Source organism: Chiloscyllium plagiosum, unplaced genomic scaffold (genome assembly GCF_037043375.1).
Source record: "Chiloscyllium plagiosum isolate Xiang-an unplaced genomic scaffold, Cpla_swu_hap1 HiC_scaffold_4, whole genome shotgun sequence".
Classification (NCBI taxonomy): Eukaryota; Metazoa; Chordata; class Chondrichthyes; order Orectolobiformes; family Hemiscylliidae; genus Chiloscyllium; species Chiloscyllium plagiosum.
In genome coordinates, this window is record NW_028270142.1 from 39,142,032 (window position 1) to 39,167,115 (window position 25,084).

The 25,084-nt window shown below is 39.2% G+C and overlaps 1 protein-coding gene across 10 annotated transcripts in view; it reads left to right on the forward strand.

The window, feature by feature from the left end:
• bbs9 (Bardet-Biedl syndrome 9) overlaps positions 1–25,084 on the forward strand; it is a 533,593-nt gene that overhangs the window by 78,167 nt on the left and 430,342 nt on the right. For 8 of the 10 annotated variants that reach the window (XM_043688767.2, XM_043688773.2, XM_043688770.2 and 5 more), the window contains exons 10-14: positions 2,867–3,048; positions 7,778–7,854; positions 8,504–8,554; positions 13,239–13,341; positions 13,962–14,066. In XM_043688767.2, the coding sequence (XP_043544702.2) occupies positions 2,867–3,048; positions 7,778–7,854; positions 8,504–8,554; positions 13,239–13,341; positions 13,962–14,066 (518 nt within the window). The remainder of the gene's footprint in view (positions 1–2,866; positions 3,049–7,777; positions 7,855–8,503; positions 8,555–13,238; positions 13,342–13,961; positions 14,067–25,084) is intronic. The other 2 variants (XM_043688769.2, XM_043688772.2) reach the window with 1 other exon arrangement.

Genomic DNA, 25,084 nt, shown 5'->3' on the forward strand with positions numbered 1-25,084 from the left:
TGGGATGGGGTTGGTGTGGAGGGGCCAGGCATCTTTGGAGTGTGTTAATGAGAAACTTTTGGGGATCCTGTATGGGGTCCCGATGATACCATTCTGTCTCCCTGAGTAGAAGGGATACCTGGAGGGAGGTCAAAGTCATTGTTCCTTTTTCACCTTGCCATTCATGCTGGCACCAGTGGCTACACCGACAGACTGCTAATCTGTGCACATAGCTGGCTGACATTGAGTATGCTGGACCTGGATCTCCATGGCAGTTGCTAATCTGATAATGGATACAGCTATATGCATGCATGCTGGAGCCAGGACAGCGCTAATAACTTTGGTAGACTCCTCAATCCTTTGAACTCATTTACCAACTGATTTTGATAAATCTGCTCACTGATCTTATGTTTATTTATACATTTTGACAAAGTTATTGATGGCTATGACAATTGGATCATCTGCCTGAGGCTGAACAGGTCTCTGGTCTCCACTATTTCTATGGAGACCAGAGACTTGGGGTGATTCCTCCTTGAAAGGTTGCAGAGAAATGCCGTTGATGTGCTCACCGGGTTGTGCCCCAACATCTAATCTACATAGAGTATCCACCAGAGTGAAAGTCTGTAAGCTAGTGGCAGGTACAGGGAAAACTTTGCTGATGCAACCTCAGTTCAGTAAATTCTTCCTCGGGGTAAAGATTGAACTTGGGTCTCTGGCACTGGTCTCTTTGGGTCAGAGGTTCACTGTGTCCTGCTAGTGCCTTTGTAAGAAAAGACCGGGAATTAGTTGTCTAAGGGGGTTAAAAGATTGTGTAGATTAAGAATAAATTAGCACTTATGGCAATGAAATAGGAATGCAACGCAACATAGCAGAATAACACTTACCAGGTTGATTGGTCATTGAGGTATTCTTGTACCCACTTGAGCTGCTGTGCCCTTCTGTAGCTAAATATAGAGCTATCTGTTCATTGGAAATGAAGAGCCTGATGTCTGGCACTCTGTCATTGAGCTTAGCTCTCTTGGCATGGTTATAGGCCAACTTTTGCTTTATTGAGAAAAACGGGAGGGATTGAGTATGATGGAAGTTAGTGGTAATCATGAGCAAGAGAGAAGATGGATTGTCCCCACTGAATGAGTCAGAAGCACAGAGATCAGGAAGGTTAGGAGTTTGGGAGGATAAGGTGGTGTAGGATTGTTGCATGAACAAGTGCATGCAAAAGTGAGAGCTGTTGTTCATGTGCCTTAGCGGGATGTGCATGAGATAGCAGAGAGAAGATAGTGGTTCTAGCCCTTGCGGAGTGTTACACCTTCTTGCTACACAGCTGGGTGTCCTGCTTCAACCAGAACCCAAGCTGCTGTCTGGATCCATGCTGGCTTGCTCTGGTTGTGTGGCTTTTAGTGTCACTTAACTGGGAAAAGGATGTCTATCCTCTGTACCAGTCTATCTGCCAGCCTCTCCAGCCGTCCATGATGTGAGGTATGTGCTTTCTTTAAATGCCATAACAGTTGAGCAGCAAGTGTGAGGGACAGTTCATGGAATGCAGCTGCTTGATTGGTCCATTAGTGAATCAGAATTTTGCAGAATCAATGTTCACTCCCTTCCAGCCTGGTCACAGGGCTGGAAGAGTTTAGAGCAACCTGAGGCTCAAAATAAGGACAACTTAATAATTTACTTTTAACAAAATCTACTCTGCAGTGCCTAGGTTCTGATTCATGATGTTGAGCTTGTAATGTTAAAAAATATTTATGGCAAAGAAGAAGTTTGACACGTACAAAGTTGTACATACCCTCAGTTTTGAACATTAGTGCAACAACAACACTGGCAAATACAAATTTATGCAAGAAAAACCAGAGTAGCTTTTCTATTCTCTTGAGCCTACTCTGCCATTCAGTAGGTTTGTGGCTTATCTGTTTGTGTTTTGAATTCTACATTCCCATCTTACCCCAAAAAGCCTAGATTCCCCTGTCTATCCAGAAAGAAAACTAACCACAATATTCAAATCACACTCCTGGTAATGATTTTTTTTGTCACAAAAGGGGAGCACCAGTATGCCCAGTACATTTATTTCTCAGTATTGCTGATTTATTACTGTTTTTTCCCCTCTGGGACAAGAATCTATCCATCTCTGTCATAAAATTATTAATGACAAACCAAGCCTCCTTCCCTTTCCACCCCCACTAAACAACAGCTCCACCAGCAACAATGCCATCACCACAACCATCATATGTTCAGAGGCAGAGTTCCAAAGTCTCTGAACCCTCTGAATTAAAAACATTTCTCATCTCTGCCCTGAAAGGCGACTCCTAATTTTAAAACAGTGCCTCCCAGTTCTGGATTCACCTATGGAGGAAATGTCCTTTCCACACCCACCTTGTCAAGATCATTCAGGATCCTATACATTTCAATCAAATTACTCCTCACTCTCCCAAACACCTATAGAAATCAGCCTACCCTGATAAAGCTACCCTCATATGATAATCCATTCATTCCAAGTATCAATCAATCTTCTCTGAACCACCTTCAATGCATTGACATCATATCTGAAATAAAGAAACCAAAACTTCATACAGTTTTTGAGATGTGGTCTCGCTAATACCATTATAATTGAAACTTAATATCCTTACTTTTATATTGAATTCCTTTTGTAATAAAGGCTAGCCTTTGTGATGATGTGCTATACTCACATACCAACTTTTATGATGCGTGCACCAGAACGCTAAGTCCCTTTACACCCCAGAATTCTCCATTTTTTCTCCATTTGAGTGATTGCATTTTTATTCTTTTTGCCAAAGTGAACATTTTACAGAAATGGGAATAAAATAAAAGTGAGTTAAAAAAAATCAATCAGCTTTAAATCTGTAAATGTTTTCATTTGTTTCCTGTGCAGGGACTTGAAGGGAGTAGTGGTGACTTTAAGTGATGGTGGCCATTTGCAGTGCTCCTACTTGGGCACAGATCCTTCCTTCTTCCAGGCTCCAAAAGTGGAATCCAGGGAGCTGGATTATGATGAAATGGACACAGAAATGAAAGAGCTTCTCAAGGTCATCAAGGAAGCTACAAAATCACAAGGTGCACAGAGTCAAAAGTGATGAAAAATCCCTCAGTTTGAAAATTGTTCCTTTATTTAATACGCGTGATATTTAATCTGCTAAATAATATATCTTTCTGAAAGCAACATATTTTACACAACTTTAACACTCATTAATTATCATGGTAAAGACTATATGTTTATATTTTCTTTATTTTTGGACTATTGACTACAAAATGGGAATAAATACTGCTTTAAATCAAGAAAACCATGGAAAAACATGTCTGCAGTTTTAAAAATGAGTTACTGGAACTCATTGTGAGGTATTTCTGCAGTGTTGCCTTATTTTAGAAGAGAGACCGAGAGAGAGAGAGAGAGATAGAGAGAGAGAGAATGTGTGTGTGTTGAGACCTACATGCGTGGGTTTCCATCGGGACTCGTAGCATCAACTCATGAGTGTTCAGTATACTACCAACGTCTTCATGTGTTCCTGGGCAAGCTTCTATAACCTTGTGTGTGGACAATAAGGAGATGATTCTAGCCTACAAAGATAAAACACCTAACTCAAACAAAAATAGACGTTGCTGGAAAAGCTCAGCTGGTCTGGGAGCATCTGTGAAGAGAAATCAGTGTTAACGTTTCGGGTCCGATGACCCCTCCTCAGAATTGGTGGTAGCTGGGAAAATGTGGGTTTATATGCAAAAAGATGGGGGGGGGGGCCGAGGGGGGGTAAGGAGTACATGATCGATGAGGATAGAGCCCAAAGAGAGAGAAGAACAGTTGGACAGACAAACTAGTGGATAATGATCTGGCTATGAGATTCTCAGGGCTTTTCCCTTCTTCCTGGAGCAAAGGCCTAAACAGTCCCCACTCACCACCACCCTCCTCTTGGCCGAACTCATTCCCACCCTAAGTAACTTTACTTTTAACTCCTCTCATTTTCTTCAGGCCATAGGTACACATATGGGCCCCAGTTATGCCTGTCTCTTCATGGGGTACATGGACCATTTCTTGTTCCAGTCCCATTCCAGTTGCCACCCACGGCTCTTTCTCCACCTGCATATTGGGGTTCCCCCATAATCACTGTGACTTTGCCTTTCTGATATGTCCTATCTATTTCCTGGTACATCTTGCGTCCCTGGTCCTGACCACTGCTGGGAGATCAATACATATGCATTGGGGAAACAAAGTGTACGCTGGTTGGCTGCTTCACAGAACATCTATGTTCTGCCTGCAAAAAGCACTCTGAGCTTCCAGTTGCCTGCCACGTTAACACACCACTCCGTTCCCTCGTCAACATCTCTGTCTCAAGCTTACAGCAGTGTTCCGGTGAAACTCTGCACAAGCTGAAAGAACAACACCTATTTTTCAGCTTTGGGACCCTACAGCCCTCCAGACTCAATATCAAGTTCAATAATTTTAGGGCCTGAACTCTCCCATGTCCTAGTCTTCTACCTCACACACCAGGCCTTGTTATCACGTAGTCTGCCATTGCATGCTACCTATTGATAGCCACTAACAGCCTCAATTAACGGCTATTCACTCTCCTAGCCAAATCATTATGTGGTCCTTTGTCAGTCCAACAGTTCTTCTCTGTCCTTTTGCTCTATCCCTGCCTATTGTTTAGTCCTTACCCACTCCCCCGCCCCCACCCTATCTTCTACATGTAAACCCACATTTTCCTTGCTACCATCAGTTCTGAGGAAGGGTCACCTAACCCAAAACGTTAATTCTGATTTCTCTTCATGGATGCTGCCAGACCTGCTGAGCTTTTCCAGCAATTTCTGTTTTTGTTTCCAAATTACAGCATCCACAGTTCTTTTGGTTTTTAAATCTATTTCTCTCTTCTGTGTAGAGAATTAACAGAAAATCTCCTCGTAGCTGTTCTCGCTCACTATTTCCCTCTAATCTGCAAATTTTCTTGTTCAAAGGAAAAAGGAAAAAAAAACACAATCAAAGACAATAAAAATGTGAATTCTCAACTAGTAAATGAAGGCAAAGAATTGATGTATCTGTAACCATACATAATTAGCAAAGGATTATGGATAGAAAACTGAAGGAAAATAATTTTTCAATGTCTGTGATCTGGACTGGTGCCAGAACTGACTATTTTGATTTTTTTTTACCTTTCCAGCCCATAATATTTGTGTCTAGTCATGTATGTTTGTATGTGAATGGGAATTTTAGAAAGGGGAAGTTCACTTTGGAAGTTTATAACTCATGTTTCTTTTTTGCCATAGATTAAAAATAATATGATGATAATAAATAACTGCTTTCTTCTAATATGGGTCAGATAAGTAAAATTGTACAATTTGGTAGAGTAATCAGTGAGGAATAGTGGGACTTGATTTTCAATGCATTTCCTTGGTGGTTTTGATATTGTGTTCATGGATAATAGCCAGCAGTGAGGGTTTTGCAGTAGTAATAACATGGGCTGCTATCACTTCTGTAAAACTGTTAGCTGTTTTTTTCAGTTAGCACACAGGCAGTTAAGCATAGAAATCCAGAAGATGGTGCCAGTGATATCATCTGTCTCAGTAGGATGCTTTGTTGAAGTCCCTGCAGACTACAAGTAGAAGTCATGAAACTAATGGCAATAATCACTTGTCCTTTTGCTTTTGGTTTCTTTGTAAAAACCCTCAGAGAAAATTGCACCTTATTGAATGAGGTTTGCTAGATTTTTAACAACACACTATGTTCACACCAAATCATGAAAAATATCTCTTCCTCACATGTAGTCTTCATCAGAGTTTCAGATATTATAGATGAACAGTATTTTAAAAAGATGAGGTGAAGAATTGCACATTTGTGCACACAGGACGAAACAACACCACAATAAGCAGAGCGTTTGTGGAAAGTTGGAGATGTGTTAAAGAAATAGATGCTCTTTACTTTTCTCTGTTCAACAAAAAAAATCTGTACCCCGATCTTTCTCACTCTGTTGCACCCAAATCACAATCTATATTTCTTTTTCAGATGCTGACTGGCTTTCTTTGCATTTTTAATATAGGAACAGGAGTAGGCCATTCAGCTCTTTGAACCTGTTCTGCCATTCGGTTAAGTTGTGCTGATCTGTAGTCTAACTCCATATACCTTCCTTTAGCACATATCCCTTAATACCTTGCTCAACAGAACAAACTTATCTCAGATCTAAAATTAACAACTGTTATTTGTGGAAAAGAGTTCCAAACATCTACCACCCTTTGTGTGTAGAAGTGCTTCCTACCACCTCTCATGAATGAACTGCCTCTAATTTTTACACTACGACCCCTAGTTCTAGAATGTCCAACCAGTGGAAATGGTTTTTCTTCATCTATCCTGTCTTTTCCCGGTAATATCTTGAAGACTTCAATCACCCCTCAACCTTCAAAGTTCTAGAGAAAACAGGCCTAAATTTATAATCTCTCTTCTTAAATTAATACCTGAAATCCAGGTTCTTGTAAATCCATTTGCACTTCCTCTAAGGCCAGTATATCCTTCCTAATGTATGGTGCCCAGATCTGTTTATAAAACTCAGGGTGGGGTCTAAACAGGGTTTTGTATAGCTGCAGCATTACTTCTATGTCTTATATTCCAATTCTCTAGATAAAAAGGCCAGCATTCCATCAGCTGCCTTGATTGTTTTCTGCACCTGCTTGTAGCATTTTAAAAAATCTATACACCCGAACCTGCAAGTCTCCTTCTATGCAACTCAATATGCCTTTCTTCTACTGTTTCACTTCTTATTCAACATATGCTCTTAACCAAAAATTACTATCCTCAAATTGTAATACTTCAATATGCAAATTATTATAGTGACAATATGCAGAACTGCATTTGTACGTGATTATAATTTACCAGCAATAAAAAATGTTCCTTAATTTTTCCTAAAAACAGGAAGCTCTGGAAATACTTAGCAGATTTGGCAGTATCTGTGGGGACAGAAAAACAGCACTGATGTCTCAGGTTCATGATCATGCTTGAGAACGAAATGTTAAGTCTGTTTCACAGATTCCACTAGATTTCCTACATCTGTGGTATTTGCTTTTGCCTTTACTTAATAGATACAAAGGAAAAAAGTGCAATGGAATGAGAAGACTTAACCCAAGTTTAGGCAAAAAAGTAAAACAGGAAAGTGACTTGATTAATCATCAACAACATAATGCTATGAAAACTCTGCTAACATCTTGGAAAAACAGCTGATAACACTAATCAGGATACTGTTGCTGATTTACCATGTTCAACATTTCTCCTGGAGCCAAGAATGGTGGCTGAGTGGACAATAAAGAGAGGAAATAAGAGAAAGGCGTGGAAAAAAAATGGAAAATAAACACTCTTGGGACAGTTAATCGAAACAATAGGAATATTTTTGGAAGGCAACCATAATTTCCATATCCCCCATGGCCAAAATTTGGTGCCTAATAGTTCAGTTAATTAAGTCAAAACTTGTAATTCATTTTTTTTTATCAAGCAGTAACTGAAACAGCATTTGTGGAGTAGTTTTCTGAAAATAGCTTCAGGCGTAAAGTGCTTCAACTTTCCAGATTTTAAACAATGCCCATGCCTAATTTTGACCCAGTTGTAATTTAAGGTTTCTCCATTTCTACAAAAGGCACATGTTTGAATTTTCTAATATTAGTTGACATGATCGAGCAAATTCATTCGACCGTTAATGTTCTCTTGATGACAGAAGTTAGTTTGCGTTTCAAATCTGATAATCTCATTAAAGCATGCAATGCATTGAAGATAATTGCATAGGTTCTGCTGCAATTTTGCCCCTCTTTCTTTCAGATATTTTACACAAGGCTGAAAAAGCTGATGACTTGAAGGTTGCTGTTTCAGTCTCGCCAAGCCTGGACGTAATTTCTGTATGTGAGACCAAATAAGTATTTAAGGCATCTTTCTTTCACATTTTGCAAATCAATATAATCTGATGGGAGAGAAAAGGAAAACAATAACTGAATGGCTGTAAGCAGTTTCCCACAGACAATATAAAGTGCTCTTTGACTATCCCAGAAACCAAATCAATGAAATAGTTCAGAAAACTGAGAAAGCTTTTACTACTTTTGATGAAGAAATAAATATATCCTACTTACCTAATTCTATGTTGAAAGGTTGTATCTTGAAATTTAGCAAAATATGTCTGAATCTGGCTTTGACATTTATCATTGTTTTAAAGAGTTTTGTTTGTAGTAGAAAAAATGCAATAGCAAAGTTGCAGTTAACTATTTAAGTAACATTTCAGGAAGGGGAATTACTGTCTGTCATGTATTATATTAAGAATTTGTAGAGTAAACTAATGTTGATTCAGAATGCACCAAGTTTTTCATTTGAGGGTGCTTTAATGGAAGAGCTAGAGATTATAAAAGTACCTGTAAAACACTGTAAATGGATGGAATCATTTGCAATTAATAGTGAATTTACTGTTATCGCTTATTAAACTGCAAATTGCTGATATCAAAAGCAATCCGGTGTCTCAATTAGTTAGCATTTAATGATAAAAGTTTTTTTTCATAGCAGGCAGCTGACAACACTGTAGACACAGCAGTTCCTTCTATCTCACTGAAGGTATTGTATGAACTTTCATTTTCATAAAGGGATGCAATTATCTCCATTTGAAGTGCTGATGTAATAACATGGTAATTGTGTAAGGGAGGGATAAAGAATTGTCACTTCTCCATCGAAGCACAACCAAAAGTATCGAGCGTGCATTCACAGAGTATCACTGTGAAGCAGAATTTTAGAGCTGGGATCGAATCTACAAATCGTTCCAACCAACAATAATGGTTCTCAGTTTGTCTGAGCATATTGTAATTTCAGTTTATCATAACGTATGGTCTTGGATAAACTAACATCAGCAGTTCAGAAAAAAACTATGGTCTGGGGTTGATGACGCATTGAAAAAGCATCTAAATCCACTCTTAGAATATAATAGAATGCTTTGGCTGTGAACCATGACAGCAACTTGCATTTAAGTATCACCTTAAGTATATGAAAGTTCCTGCAGGGACCTCATAGAAGACCTCATCGTAAAGCAAAATATGAGACTAATATGAAAGGTTTCAGGCAAGAAATTTCCGAGTTTGGGGATTTTTTTTACAGTTGATCAGAATCCATAACTATGTATAGATATATTTTACTTTTAATTCCAAAATATGTTTTCCTTTAAAACGAGGACTGCTACAGTTAAAAATAGATCAGCCAATGTAAATTCAGTAACTGGTCAAGTCCTGTAAGAAACACTTATAATATCACACAGGTACAGTGAAGGAAACTTCAAATAGGGAATGGATTAACAAGAAGCTATAACAAAGGGGCTTACTATCCCTCTCAACGGAAAGCCATCTCTTGCCTATATATCTGAGTTACCCAATAACAATATATAAAAAGAAGTTCAAAACTGTTTGCAACATTAGTTTATGTGTTATGGCCTGTTGTACTAGTGTGTGGACTAGGGTGCTGTGAGGCTCACAGTTTTGAGAATAGCCAGATTAAACATTGCAGATCAAATAAAGGAAAAGACTCTTTTTCATTCTGAATACTGGAATTCAGTTACTGTCAAGAGGAATCATTAATAAATGTAACCTTTATTGCTAATTCTGGAAAACATGGTTTAATTGGCTCATTTAAAAAAAATTAGCTTAGGTGCAAGGTGTCTGCAATGAAAGTAAACATTTTTGAATTAACCTTGTTGTGACCAACTGAGGGAGTCATGCGAATACCTGAGGTAGGCCAGGTCATACCTTCTCACCTTCGAGTTTAATGATTTGGCTCATCCCTTCATAAAAATTAGGAAATCTTGCCCAGGGTCTGGTTGTAACAGGGAGTTAAATAGTGAAACAGATAACATTGAGGATGATCAATGAGCAAGAGTTAGGTGATTACTGATATCTTAGAGATTTGTGGAACTGGAGGATATTGGGGTAAGGAGGGATGAGACTGTAGTTAGAATTCAAATAAATCTTTTTTTGAAATTGAGGTGCAGCTTGAACATAATCCACTGTAGATCAGTGAGCACAGGATCAGTGGAAAAATGGGACTTGGTGCTTCAAAGGGAATGGGCAGTAAATGTTGGGATGACTTCAGATTGACAAAATGTAGACCATCAAAGGCTGGCCAGGAGTATGTTGACATGGTCAAGTCTGGAGGCAACAAAAACATTGATAACTTTAAGCAGCAGACAAGTTGAGGCGAGAGTAGAGTCAGGCAATACTGCAGAGATAGACCTAAGTGATCTCAGTGATGATACAGATATGTGGCTGGAAGCTCAATTCTAATCAAATATAACACGAGTTTGTTAATAATTTAGTTGAGTTGTTGGAGACAGGGAGGTGGATTCTAGCCAGGTAACAAAGATTTTATGGTAGTAGCTGAAGACAATTTTAAAAATTGTTTTTACTTGATCGGTATGTTTCTGGCTGGACCAGCAGTTTTTTCCATTACCCTGTTGCCTTTGAGAACTTGATGGCGAGCCATCTTCTTGAATCACTGCAGTTCATGTGGTATAGGTGCAGCCACAGTGCTGTTAGGAAGGGAATTTCAGTATTTTGACCCAGCAACAGTGTGCAAATTCTTGCTGATAGAAGTCTGATAGGTTTTTGCTGTCTGTCTTGTAGGTACATACTGCTGCTATTGTATGTTGGTGATGTAGAGAGTGAACATTTAAGGTGGTGGACAGGGTTTGAATTCAGTTGGAAGCGTTGCCCTGGGTAGTATCAAGCTTTTGAGTATTGTTGGATCTTCACCTATCATGGAAAGTGGAGAGTATTCTCTTACAGAATACCTGATGTGCATCTTGTCAAATGTAGACAGTCTTTGGGGAGTCAGGAGATGAGTAATTCTTCGCAGACTCCCCAGCCTTGGATCTGTTTTTGGAACTATCGTATGCATACTGCTGAGAATGCATTTATTTATTAGCTATGAGAATTGTAACACTGATAGTCAGATAGTGCAAAGTTGAAAAGGATTGATTATATATTTGCATGGAATTGCAAAGTGAAAACATTGAAGGAGACTATGGTCTATTTGCTGTTTATGAAAAATAAACAAGACTTTAGGAAACAGTGACAAATAAAATGTTTAAAGAGATAAGCGTGGAGTTTTATTGCCATAATTGTTGAGCAAACAGATCTGAAAAACCCTGATGGATCTATATTACTATTACTTAGCAACAGCCTCTGGACTGAGGTACTGGGTGTTTATTACAACACACTGATAGAAATTCTGGCTATCTCAGTCTGTCAAATTGTATCATGGGCTGTTACTCTGATCTCACCTCTGGATTTCAGTTTTTTCATCCATTTTTGAACCAAGGCTGTAAGGAAAGAGTGGTCTCAGTTGAACTTAATGTCAAGGAGCATGTTATTGCTATCAAGTGTCACCTAATCGTGCCATGGTGACCTTTTCCACTACTTTCCTGATCATTGACAATAGACTGATGAAGTGGTAATTAACCAGATTGAATTTGGCCTACTTTTTGTGGATTTTATGTACCCTGGTGATTTACCACATTTCTGGGTTGTTGCTGATATGTAGTTATATTGGAATAGCTTGTCAAGGGGCGTGACTCATTCAGGAGCACAGGTACTATTACTGAGATGTTATCAGCCTGAAGATGATCCTGCAGTTTGCAAGGGTCTTGGGGTCAACAATTTTTTTTTGAGGAGAGGACTGATAATGATTGATTTCAAGGAGAGGGAGACAGTTTCTCAAGATTTAGAACTGTTAACAATATCGTCTAACAAGGGAGCCATGCCTATAATTTGGGTGATAAGTTTGTGGGAATAGGCTTGTCAGAATAGGAAGTGCTTCTGCTGGGTAAGATGAGCTTGGGAGAGGGCATGAGAAGAGAAGAGAGAGAAACTAGAGAAAGATGCAAGTCCAGGACTAAGCTGGAATTATCTTTAGAGGATGTTTTGTTTGTTTGAGGGGGAAGTGGTGATATGTCTCAAAGATAACGGATTGGTTAACCTTTAAAGAGCATTGGCTGAACCTTTCACAGAAATTCTTTCAACTTCATGCAGCTCAAAAGCTGAAAGTGGCTTATTTGAGACCATTGTTCTGGGAATGTTCACATCCTTGGCAAATTTTTACTTATGGTTTCCTCTTGATAGACCATAACTTTTATTTTGGTAATTTAGTTACTATGATGAGATACTGAACATATTTACACAAGAAAGTTAATGTACTTTTGATAAAAGAAAATACCTTTATTACACAAAGAAAAATAATAAAGCTTTTATGTATGTGTATAAAATAAAATGAACTTTTCTTAGACTGTAAAAAGAAAAATTCAACCTTTTTTTCCCAGCAATTTCCTTTCCAGATATTAACTCCATTGGAATATCACTCCTATCCTCACTATGACATTTCTAACTAAGTGGATGAAGCTGCAAACATTTTTGTTTTATGACTTTCAGTACAATCACCAGATGTGATTCTCTACGTTACTATGTTTCCCCAATACACAGTCATGCTGATTAACTGAATGACTATTCCCACTAAACTCTAAGCAATAAACTCAAGGCTTTGACTACTTTTAAGTTGCTAAGCACCACAGCTGCTGGCTTTGTTCTTTTCCTCTGATCTGCCATCTACTTTTGCTTTCTGACCCTCCCTTTTTTAGCTTATAAAAGCTGAAGTCCACAAAAAGTAGCAATTATGTCACAAGGTAGCTTGTTGAATTAATACCCTTAAGGCACATAATTTCTTGGAAAGGCTGTGTCATGGTCACTGTTCCAAATGACTTTCTGACCCTTCTTTTAAAAAAAAACTTTCTCAGCATTGAAAATCAAAAAAACCTTTTTACCTCTATTTTGTAATCCAATTTTGTAAGTACTAAATTATAAATCTACATCAAACCTGTTTATTCTTATTGTTCATTTATATATTTAACAGGGTGTTGATGGGGGTCATTGCCATTCAGTTCAAAAGTTCAGTGATGGTGTTTATGCTCCACATGAACCTCCACACACATCTCAAATGATTAACATATCAGTCCATTTTTTTCTCCTTCGTGGACCTATTGAGGTACTTCTACATAACAAATTTGACCCTCAGGGTCTGGCTTGATTATGTTTTCGTGGTGTAGATTTACCCAATCAAGCCAAGACAAGCTGAAATTCTGATCTTGCTCTGTCCCCTTTGGAATGTGTAGATGTAGGTGATACCTTAAATGGACATGACATTTTATAACAAATAGTCAAAATATTCTGAAAAAAATTGCCTCAGTTGTATTTATTTTTAAAACTAGGTCACAATTTGGAGCAGATTTGCTGTTCAGGATGTGAAACTATCTGTATGTGTGCAGTCTCCACTGGCAGTAACACAAGACCAACTTCACTTTGCTGCCATTGGTAAGTGAATTTGCTGAACTAGGCCCATCAATCCTGAATTACAGTCACAGTAGAACAGTTTAAATTGGAAGCTTTGGGCTTTGGATCTCAGTGATATTTATGGAAATTACTGAAAATCTATATAGTTAAGTACCAGTTTCTCTTCAAAAGTTTGGGCTGGTGTTTATTTGTAAGGTTTTCATTATAATCAAAGCTGTTGATATAAAGTTAATTCCACAAAGCATGCTTATTTTTAATAACGATCATAGTGATCATTTGGTACAACAAGATTATATACATTGGTTACATCTTGTAACCTGCTGTCTTATGATTCATTTGCGAGCAATAAATATATGCTTCTGATTGTAAGTGACAAAGAGACCACCTATTGCAAGAAACCTGAGAAAATATCTCAGTCTCTTGACATTTTTGAAATGTTGGCATTCCAGTGGAACATTAAATTAAACATGGTTATTCTGTCTCTCCCCAGATTAGTTTGTTCTGGCAAGTATTCAAAATCCACATAGTAGAATATGGCTTTTAATAACCATTGTTTTGTATATTCTCTGCAGTTTTAGAGGAAAATACACAGTTTTGCAGCATACTAAAGAATAAAGTAATGATGTTGCATATTTTCACAGAATCTGGAATGTCAAGAAGTGTAACATTATCTGTTTTCCTAAAAGAAAACTTCCCACCTGCTGATCTGGGAGGAGATGCTGCTGTTTCCTACAGTACACCAACAGGTACCTATGTTTTCTGTTTGTTTATGTCAATATGGATTTAATCCTGACTAGTAATTGATCTCCTAAATGCCAGTGTTGAACTGATGATTAATACTGATTCTTTAATGGTTGCTTACTTGTAAAATGAATTCAGATCAGATTGAAATTACTGCATCTGTAATGACGTAAGTATGAATTTTTGTAATCTGTCATACTTGATTTCCTAAAGTACAGAAATTGGTAAATCATATGTGCTCTCTTGAGTTTAATTTAATATATAAAAGATAATTTACTGTAATTTTGAATTTGTTTTTTGAGTGCAGACCAATAGTCAGCATTGCAAAATCTATATTAATTTTTGTAATCTGTCATACTTGATTTCCTAAAGTACAGAAATTGGTAAATCATATATGCCCTCTTGAGTTTTAATTTAATATATAAAAAATAATTTACTGTAATTTTGAATTTGTTTTTTGAGTGCAGACCAATAGTCAGCATTGCAAAATGTAGATTATATAGAATGAATAGATTCAGCTTCATTGTTTTCATAGTGAGCTGCTGGCAGTGAATGCAAATACACTGCAATAGAAATTCTACTTCTGAAGAATGAGACCAGGTATAGAGAAACTGAATTTGTACTTTGCAGGAGGTTTTTTATTCATTTGCTTTACATTTTGTCACACAATGTAGATAATTCTCCAGTAGGCAGTGGATACTTCTCCATCTTGGAACCAGGGAAACTTGTAAAAACTGAATCTACTCAAAAGCAGATGATGATAGCAGTTGGAGATTATAATGATCTGGCCTGTTCTTTATTATTGTGTTGTGAATGAATCCCTGCCGAGAAAGATTAGAACCTGGAGTATTACATAATAATGTGAACAGGGTCAGTCAGAAGTCTGGAGTGGTAGTCTGGTATAAAGTTGAGGTATCTCTTCTACTTCAGAAATGCATTATATAATAAACCACCTCAACAGGAAGCATTGTACACTTCCACAGATGTTTGTTTCGCCAGAATGGAACAAATTTAGTACTCTGAGAGATAAGGCCCTTACGGTTGCAGAGAAAACTATTCTGTTTGGGGCAGCAAATCAATTACTTGTCTGTGCCCTGCAGGAAGATTGTTGCTACTCTTTGTTTTCTCATCTTAAAGCTTTCTAAAAGCCAAGGATCCGGTCTTTTACATGAGATAATGGTTCTGACAGAGTTAATGTTGGAGCTGTATTAAGCTCTTCTAAATCTCATATCACACAGTATTTGGGCAAAGAAGGGGCTGTCTGGCAGAAGGCCCTAATGGACACAGAAGTGTGATCTTTGTCTGCTGATAGTCTTTATAATTAAACATAATTTATCAATATAATTTGCATATATTGATATGCAATAAAGTACACCTTATTATGTATAATAAGTACCTCTTCTTATGCACTTCAATAGTGGTTTATCCTGCAATACATTGGATAGGCAGCTGATCAGTTGTGACCACCTCAACGTAATAGAAGTGAAACAAATGAATCCATTTGATGCAAGAAAAAAAATTCAGAAGAAAAGTAAGTTTACCACTTTAAGAACACTGCCACTTTACAAAGGCACAGCTGGTCAGTCAGCAGTTAACATTGCATAAACAGACAAGCAGTCAGCAGTACTTGTGGAAGCAGCAGCAGGGCAAATGCATTACTCTAAAAGAAAGCTTTCACTACAGAACTGTTAACAGGGGCAGGAAAAACAGTGTATAGGAAGAGTGTAAAGACTTGTCGCACTGAAAAATTGGAGTCCTTGCAGAAGAAGGATTGCTGGGAGCACTTTGGAAATCCTTGAATAAAGTTTGGAGTACTGACAAGCAAGGGGAAAAAAACTTTATATAAACACTCTAAAGGCTAGGGTGGGAAGGATAGAAGGAAACAGGCGTACTTAGAATTAGAATTGATTTTATTATCACGTAATCATTTGAGTACAGTGAAAAATGTACAAGTTGCCACTTAGGGCACCTTCTTAGGTACAAAGGTCTCTAGGTACAGTTTCTTCAGTTACAGAAAATAGAGAAGTAAAAAGTCTGGCATTGCACATTTTAGGACTAAATTATAAAATGCAGAAAAAAATAAAGTTCAGAACAACTGACTTGTGACCTAGTCCATGCTGGCGCCTAGCCTTCAGTCCACACCAAGCCTTGACTCCAAAACTGCTGGGCTTCATGAGGCCAGGAGATCACTTTGGAATCACCTCGAGACTGGAAGTTCATGCTGAGGTATGCCAGGCCAAGCGAACTCCATGTATTGCTGGAAGACTAGGCTGAGAGACCATCACTTTGGACCGGTGGTAAGTCGCCATGTTGGGCCGAGAGACTGCTATGCTGGGTCGGGAACACTTCAAGCTGGCCTGATAGATTGCCAAGCTGAAATGGGAGGATGCTTTGCCAGGCTGGGAGGCCATTACACCAGGTCAAGAGGATGCCTCGTTGGATCTGCGCTGAAGTTGGGAGTTCCAAGGCTGTGAGGTGTGAGGTTCAAGGTTGGGAGGTCCTGAGGCTGTGAGGTTGGAGACCGAGAAGAGGAGAAATAAAAGATAAAAGAGTAAAAAGAAAGAGGAAAAAAACAAAGGAACGGATGGAGCAGAAGAGCTTTGGCTGAAGTGTCCTACTCCACTGCCATCTTGGATCTTCAAAACAAATGTTGTGACCATCATGACCAGGTTCAATGAGGCTTGATTACATTAGACAAAACAATGGGCAGAAATTTAATCTATGCTAAAGCCACTGTATCGGAAAATTATCTTACATGAAAAAGATTTTGAATGCAGAGTCCAATGGGAGAAGATAGAAGAAATTAAAGGCTGTGATAAGACTGGAGCATTCAAAATTTAAACTACAGTTGTGGCTGAAAGTTTTATTAAGGCCATAACATTTGGACATATACATGGATAGGAAAGGTTTAGAAGAATATGGGCCAAGTGCAGGGAAATGGAGTTAGCGTGGATGGACATTTTGGTCGGCATGGTCCATGGGCCTGTCTCCATGCTGTAAGACTCCATGACTCTATGACAACAAAATTTGAAAACATCTTGGCAGGAATTCCTCAGGGTAAATGTCCTAGACCCAACCATCTTCAGCGGCTTCATCAATGACATTGCCTCCATCATAATGCCAGAACAATATTCATGCTTAGGCTGACAATTGGCAAGTAACATTTACGTCACAGAAATGCCAGACAATGACCAGCATAGAAAATAGAGGCAGGAGTATGCCATTCAGCCCTTCTCCTGTTCCACCATTTAATATGATCATGACTGATCATCCAACTCTGAAACCTGTTCCTGCTTTCTTCCCATTCATTTTGATCCATTTAGCCGTTATAACTATCTTTAATTCTTGAAAACATTAATTGTTTTGGCCTCAACCACTTTCTGTGGCAGTGAATTACATAGGCGCTCCACTCTCTGGGTGAAGACATTTTTTTCTCATTTCCATCTAACCAGTTTACCCTGTATCCTTAGATTGTGACCCATGGTTCTGGACTTCCCAAGAAGTCATCAGGAATGCCCTTCCTGTATTTACCCAACCTAGTTGTGTCACAATTTTTTGTTTTCTATGCGATCCTTCTCATTCTTCTAAATGGCATTACTATCATTGCATTCCCTACTTTCAAAATAAGAATTTATATGAGACACAATTGTTCCTGGAGTTCTTGATGAGTCTTTATCAGACGTTTTACATCCCATAGAAGATTTGACTGGCGAAAGTGTATAAAAGACTTGATTTTGGTGAAAGCTATTGAAATTGTTCTGGAAGCAGAAATCACAAGGACTTTAAGACAAATAAGACAAATCCTGAAAGGAGAAGAGCAACCATGTTTTAGGAGAAGAACTGAACTTATCTATTTTATGACGACAAACACTCGAGAAACACGTGACAAGTCATGTTAAAAAGCAGGCTGAAAATTAGATACTAAGATTTGGTGACAGCACTGTGAAACAAGAGAAAGCCTCATAAATAAAAACAGTTCCCAACTATGACAAAATAACTGCATTTATAAAATCAGAAATTCCAGAAGAAGTGAATGAGTATGATGCAGTTACAGAGCACCAAAAAGTCAAATGCTTACAGGTGCAAAGAGGTTACAGGTTGTTCTGCTATAACGTGCATTTCATCAAGGCAAATTCACTGGAACACAATTGTTTTGATACGTGCTGTTTCTAAAGCACAATTTTTCTATAATGTGGAGTTGCACAAGAATGCACCCATCGTGTTATAAAAGAATTGTCTATAATGTGGTAGAACCTCCTCCTTTAGAAAGTATATAAGACCATAAGACACAGAAGCAGAAATTAGGCCATTCAGCCCATTGAGTCTGCTCCACTATTCAAACATGGCTGATATGTTTCTCAACCCCATTCTCCTGCTTTCTCCCCATAACCCTTGATCCCCTTGATACTCAAGAACTTATCATTCTCAGTCTTAAATATACTCAATGACCTAGCCTCCACGGCCTTCTGTGGCAATTAATTCCATAGATACACCACTCTCTGGCTGAGGAAGTTTCTCCTTATCTCTGTTCTAAAAGGTCTTCACTTTACTAAGACTGTGCCCTCCAGTCTTAGTCAGTTTTGCAATGGAAACATCTTCCCAACATCTATTCAGTCCAGGCCATTCAATATTCTATATGTTTCAATTAGATCCCTCCTCCTCCTTCTAATCTCCATGAGTGTAGACCCAGAGTCCTCAAATGTTCCTCATATGTTAAGCTTCTCATTCCTGGGACCATTCTCATGAACCTCCTCTGAACGCGCTCCAAGACCAGTACATCCTTCCTGAGATATGAGGCCCAAAACTACGCACAATACTCCAAATGTGGTCTGACCAGAACATTATAGAGCCTCAGAAGTACATCCCTACTTTTATATTCAAGTCCTCTCAAAATAAATGCTATCATTGCATTTGCCTTCCCAACTATTGATTCAATCTGCAAATTTACCTTGAGAAAAACCTGGACTAAAACTCCGAACTTTCTTTGCACTTCAGACTTCTGAATTTTCTTCCCATTTAGAAAATAGTATTTGCCTCTATTCTTCCTACCAAAGTGCATGACTTTACACTTTCCCACATTGTACCGCACCTGCCACTTCTTTGCCCATTCTCCTAATCTCTCCAAATCTTTCTACAGCCTCCGCGTCTCTTCAATGCTACCTGTCCCTCTACCAGTCTTATTATCTTTTGCAAACTTAGCCTGAATGCCCTCGGTTACTTTGTCTAGATCATTAATGTATAAAGTGAAAGGTTGTGGTCCCAGCACTGAGCCTTACAGAACACCACTTGTCACCAGCTGCTATCCTGAGAAGGATCCTTTAATTGCCACTTTCTACTTTCTGCTGGGCAGCCAAGCGTTTATCTATGCCAGCACCTTGCCTCTAACACCATGGGCACTTATCTTTTTCAGTAGCCTCCCATGCAGCACCTTGTCAAAGGCCTTCTTGAAGTCAGGTAGATGACATTTATTGGCTCTCCTTAATCTAACTTGCTCATTACTTCCATAATGAATTCTAGCAGATTTGTTAAACTTGATGAAACTTTGCCCTATTTTACCATATACTTCCAAGTATTCAGAAATCTTGTCCTTTCCAGTGAATTACAAGATATTACCCATGTCTGAGGTTAGGCTAATCGGTCTATAATTTTATGTCTTTTGCCTTACTCCATTTTTATCAGGGGTGTCATGTTAGCGATTTTCTGGCACCCTTCCCTGTCTCTAGGAATTCCTGAAAGATCACACTAACACCTCTGCTATTTCTTGAGCTAGCTCCCTTAGAACTCTGGGGTGTAATCCATCTAGTCCAGATGATTTATCTACCTTCAGGCCATTCAGTGTTTCTAGCACTTTCTCCTTGGTGATGACCACCATTGTCAGCCCCCTCACTGTCTTGATTTTTTTGGGATATTACTCATGTCTTCCACCATGAAGACTGATGTGAAGTAATTATTCAGTTCCGTGGCCATTTCTTTGTTCCCCTCTACTATCTCTTCAGCATCATTTTCCAGCTGCCCAATGTCCACTTTTGCCACTCTTTTGTCTCTTATATATCTTCTTGCAGTCTTTATGTTACTGGCTAGCCTACCCTCATATTTAACCTTCTCCCTTCTTATTTCTTTTTTTGTTGCCCTCTGTTGGTCTTTGTAAGCTTCCCAATCCTCTGGTTTACCACCGCCCTTTGCCACATTATAAACTTTCTCTTTTGCTGTTATGCTGTCCCTGACTTTCCTAGTCAGCCATGGTTGCCTCAATTTCCTTGTACCATGCTTCTTTTTCCTCAGGATGAATCTCTGCTGTGACTCCTGAATTAGTCCTAGAAACTCCTGCTATTGCTGCTACACTGTCTTTCCTGCTAAGCTTCTGTCCCAGTCAGTTCTACCTAGCTGCTCCCTCATGCCTCTGTGGTTGCCTTTATTCAGCTTTAATACGATTACCTCTGATTCTATTGTTTACCTCTCAAATTGCAGAGTTAATTCAATCATATTATAATCACTGCCTCCTCAGGGTTCCTTCACTTTAAATGTGTTGCTGGAAAAGAGCAGCAGGTCAGGCAGCATCCAGGGAACAGGAGAATCGACGTTTCAGGCATAAGCCCTCCATAAGGCTTCCTGAAGAAGGGCTTATGCCCGAAATGTCGATTCTCCTGTTCCCTGGATGCTGCCTGACCTGCTGCGCTTTTCCAGCAACACATTTTCAGCTCTGATCTCCAGCATCTGCAGACCTCACTTTTTCCTTCACTTTAATCAAGTCTGTCTCATTGCACATCACAAAATCCAATTTGCTTGTTCTCTGGTGGGCTTCACCACAAGCTGTTTAAAAAAACCATCTTGTAGACATTCCACAAGTTCCTTTTCTTGTAATCCACTACCAACCTCATTTTTCTAGTCCACTGCACATTGAAATCCCCCATGATCACTGTAATGTTTCCTTTCCTACACATTTCTTCTATCTCCTGGTGTATCTTGCGCTCCAGCTCTTGACTACTGTTTGGAGGCCTATACTTAACTCACCTTTTGCGGTTCCTCAATTCTACCCACACAGATTGTACACCATCTGACCCTTATTTGTTTGTTACTATTGGGTTAATTTCATTTTTTTGGTAATAGGCCAACGCCACCCCCTCTGCCCACCAGCCTATCTTTTCGATCAGATCTTTGAATATTCAGCTCCCAATCCTGATGCCCTTGCAGCCACGTCTTCATGATGTCCACCATGTCATTCTTGCCATTTCGATATGCAGCACAAGCTCAATTACCATATTCCTTATACTCATGCATTCAGATGTAACACTTTCAGTCTTGCATTAACTGTTCCTCTTCTCATTGTCATTCATTTGTCCAGTGTGCTTGAAGTTTGATAGCTAATCCTTTCAATACACTCTTTCCACTCTGTGTTTTTGCTGGAGATTTTAATAATCTCTCTTGAGTTCTGCACTCTTACCTCCTCCTTTAATTCGTGTTTTCTAATTTACCTTATAACTGAACAACCCCCCCCAAATTTAATTTAAAGCCCTGACTACAGTCCTAGTTATGCAATTTGGTAGGATTCTGGTCCTGGCATGGTTCAGATGAGGACTATCCTATTAGATTAGAATAGGATCCTTCTTTCCAAGTACTGGTGCCAATGTCCCATGAATTCAAACCCATTTCTCTCACATGAATCTTTGAGCCACGCATTTACCTGCTTAATCTTATTGACACTATGCCAATTAACTCATAACTCAGGTAGTAATACAAAGATTATTACCTTTTTGGTTCTGCTTTTTAATTTAGCTTCTAGCTGTTAATGCTCCCTTATCTGCCCAAGATTTATCTGTTATTGTTACCTACGTGGGTCATAACTACTGGATTTTTCCCCTCCCACTCCAAATTTGTCTGCAGCCCAGATGAGATATCCCAAACCTGAGCAACAGGCACAGAGAATAGTGTCTATGCCTCTAACTATACTATCCCCAATTACAACAAAATTTCTCTTCCCGCCATTTGAATGGCTCCTTGCACCACAGTGCTGCAGTCCATTTGCTCATCCTCCCCGCAGTCTCCATTCCTGTCCACATAGGGAGCAAAACTCTTGAACCTGTTGGACAAGGACAAGGGCTGAGGCTCCTGCAACTCTACCTCCTGAATCCCTCAACCTGCCTCACTCACAGCCACATCCTTCTGTCCCTGACCACTGGCTGAACTCAAGTTAGTTAGTCTAAGGAGGTATGACTGTCTCCTGAAACACAGCAGAAAATGTATTGCTGGAAAAGCGCAGCAGGTCAGGCAGCATCCAAGGAATAGGAGAATCGACGTTTCGGGCATGACCCCTTCTTCAGGAACCTACTAGGAGAAAGTGAGGACTGCAGATGCTGGAGATCAGAGCTGAAAATGTGTTGCTGGAAAAGTGCAGCAGGTCAGGCAGCATCCAAGGAGCAGGAGAGAAATAGTCCTCATTCCTGAAGAAGGGCTCATGCCCGAAACGTCGATCATTCCTGAAGAAGGGCTCATGCCCGAAACGTCGATTCTCCTGCTCCTTGGATGCTGCCTGACCTGCGCTTTTCCAGCAACACATTTTCAGCTCTGATCTCCTGTATCTGCAGTCCTCACTTTCTCCTGAAACACAGCATCCAGGTAACTCTCCCCCTGCCTGATGTGTCACAATGTTTGAAGCTCAGACTCGAGCTCATCGACTCTGAGCCAGAGTTCTCCCAGCAACCAACATTTATTACAGGCATAGTCACTGGGAACTACAATGGGGTCCTCCGGCTCCTACATCATGCAGAAACAGCACATCATTTGACCCTCCATCCTTATTTAATTAGTTTTGAAATTAAAAAAAAGTTTTCAACTGTTTTTGTATCTCTGCTTATGCAAGTTTTAACCAGTAAATTAACAAGATTCAATTTAACGCAGATTTAAATTTAGCAGACCCTTTATTAGCCAATGAAATCACAGCCCCCCTATGATGTCACTTTTTAGTTTTCCCCCCTTCAGAATCAGAATCTCTTAACTTTCTAGTCTGCTCTCTGCTCATTCCCGCTTAGCTCTGGTCCCAACGTGAAGGCCCCAAATCCTGAGGTAAGTTTTTATAATCTCTTACCTTCCTAGGCTGCTTTCCGTTCGCTCCCCCTCTGGTGCAGTCTGGCTGCATCAGCCAGTATACCGCATTTCCAGGGGAAATTGGTGATGCAGCTGATTAGACTTTGATAGAACTTGTGCATGTTATTGGCAATCCTGTTAATTTTAAGCTTAATATAGGTGCAAGTGTCACTGTCCAATCAGATCATGGCTAAATTATAGCCTACAGAGATGAAACTACATGGTGCAAGTAGAATTACATTCAAGGGTCAAGGTTCTACAAGTAATACTGCAAAATAAAGAGGGTAAGAGAATTGAAAATATTCATGTAATTTGCAAACAACACTTCAGCTCGTGCCAAGACTCTAATTAAGAAACAAACCATTGTTGTCCAACTGGTTAAGGAGCAGCCAGTAGAAAATTTCATTGGACTTCGTAGAACCATGGCAGAACCCAAAAAGAAGAAAGAATCATTTAAAATTTCCTAAGTTGGCATAAGAAAAGGTTATGTTTTCAGCCAACAGGAAGAAATTTGAAGACTTTACAAGAGTAGTGGAAATATTTTCTGAAGAAACTTCAAATAACAGCAATCCGCAAGGATTTTCAGTAGAAATAAATACAAATTTAACTTTGCTAGATGATGTAAAAGAGGAATTATCAGTACCAGTGAAAAGATATTCCAAAGTAAGCTGCAGTCCTCCAATGATATGCTTGAGGATGTAAAAACCGCCGAGTTCAACAGGAACATTGTGGCAGAACGTGAATAAATATACCTAATCTAATGATCAAAACGAAGGGAAGAATTTGTAAACTTCAATGCAGATGGATTAGACTGAGAGTAAAGAGTTTTTGCTCCAATGCCACAAGAGTAGTGCAGCTCCAAAGGAATCCTCAGGCCTTTGCTAGTGTTACTTTTGTAGCTAACTGGTAAGAGGTGTAGAAGAGTAGCTTGTATTTGATTATTTTGCTTTTTTTAGAAATGGCGATGGTGAAACATTTTTGGATGTAGGATTGCTTGCTGAGCTAGAAGGTTCGGTTTCAGATGTTTCGTCACCATAACAGGTAATGTCATCAGTGAGCCTCCAGATGAAACACTGGTGGTATGGCCCGCTTTTTATTTTTGTGTTTAGGTTTCCGTGGGTTGGTGATGTCATTTCCTGCAGTGACATCATTTCATGTGGTGATGTCATTTCTTGTTCTTTTTCTCAGGGGGTGGTAAATGGGGTCCAAGTTAATGTGTTTGTTGATAGAGTTCCGGTTGGAATGCCATGCTTCAAAGAATTCTTGCATGTGTCTCTGTTTGGCTTGTCCTAGGATGAATGTTTACAACAAGCAAAACTAATGTCATTTACAAATTACCTTGCAAGAACTGTAACAAACACTACATTGGACAAACAGGCAGAAAACTAGCCACCAGGATACATAAACATCAACTAGCCACTAAAAGACATGACCCAGTCTCACTAGTATCTTTACGTACAGATGAGGATGGACACCACTTCAGCTGGGACAACACATCCATCCTAGGACAAGCCAAACAAAGACATGCACCAGAATTCTTAGAAGCATGGCATTCTAACCGGAACTCCATCAACAAACACATTGACTTGGATCCCATTTACCACCCCTGAGAAAAAGAACAGGAAATTACGTCACCACAGGAAATTATGTCACCAACCCAAGGGGAACCTAAACACATAAATAAACAGAGGGCCATACCACCAGTGCTTCATCCGGAGGCTCACTGATGATGTTACCTAGTGTGGTGACAAAGCTTATGAAACTGAATCTCCCAGTTCAGAGCAAACCTACATCCAGAACCTTAACCTGAGCTACAAATCTTCTCAAAACTCGTGACACATTTCTTTTCGAAACCACTTTCTCTACCATTTGCACTCTAGCTGTCATGCTGCTTATGCAGAGGAGACTTGAGTAAAACACTGAATAAAATGAAAAAAATTGT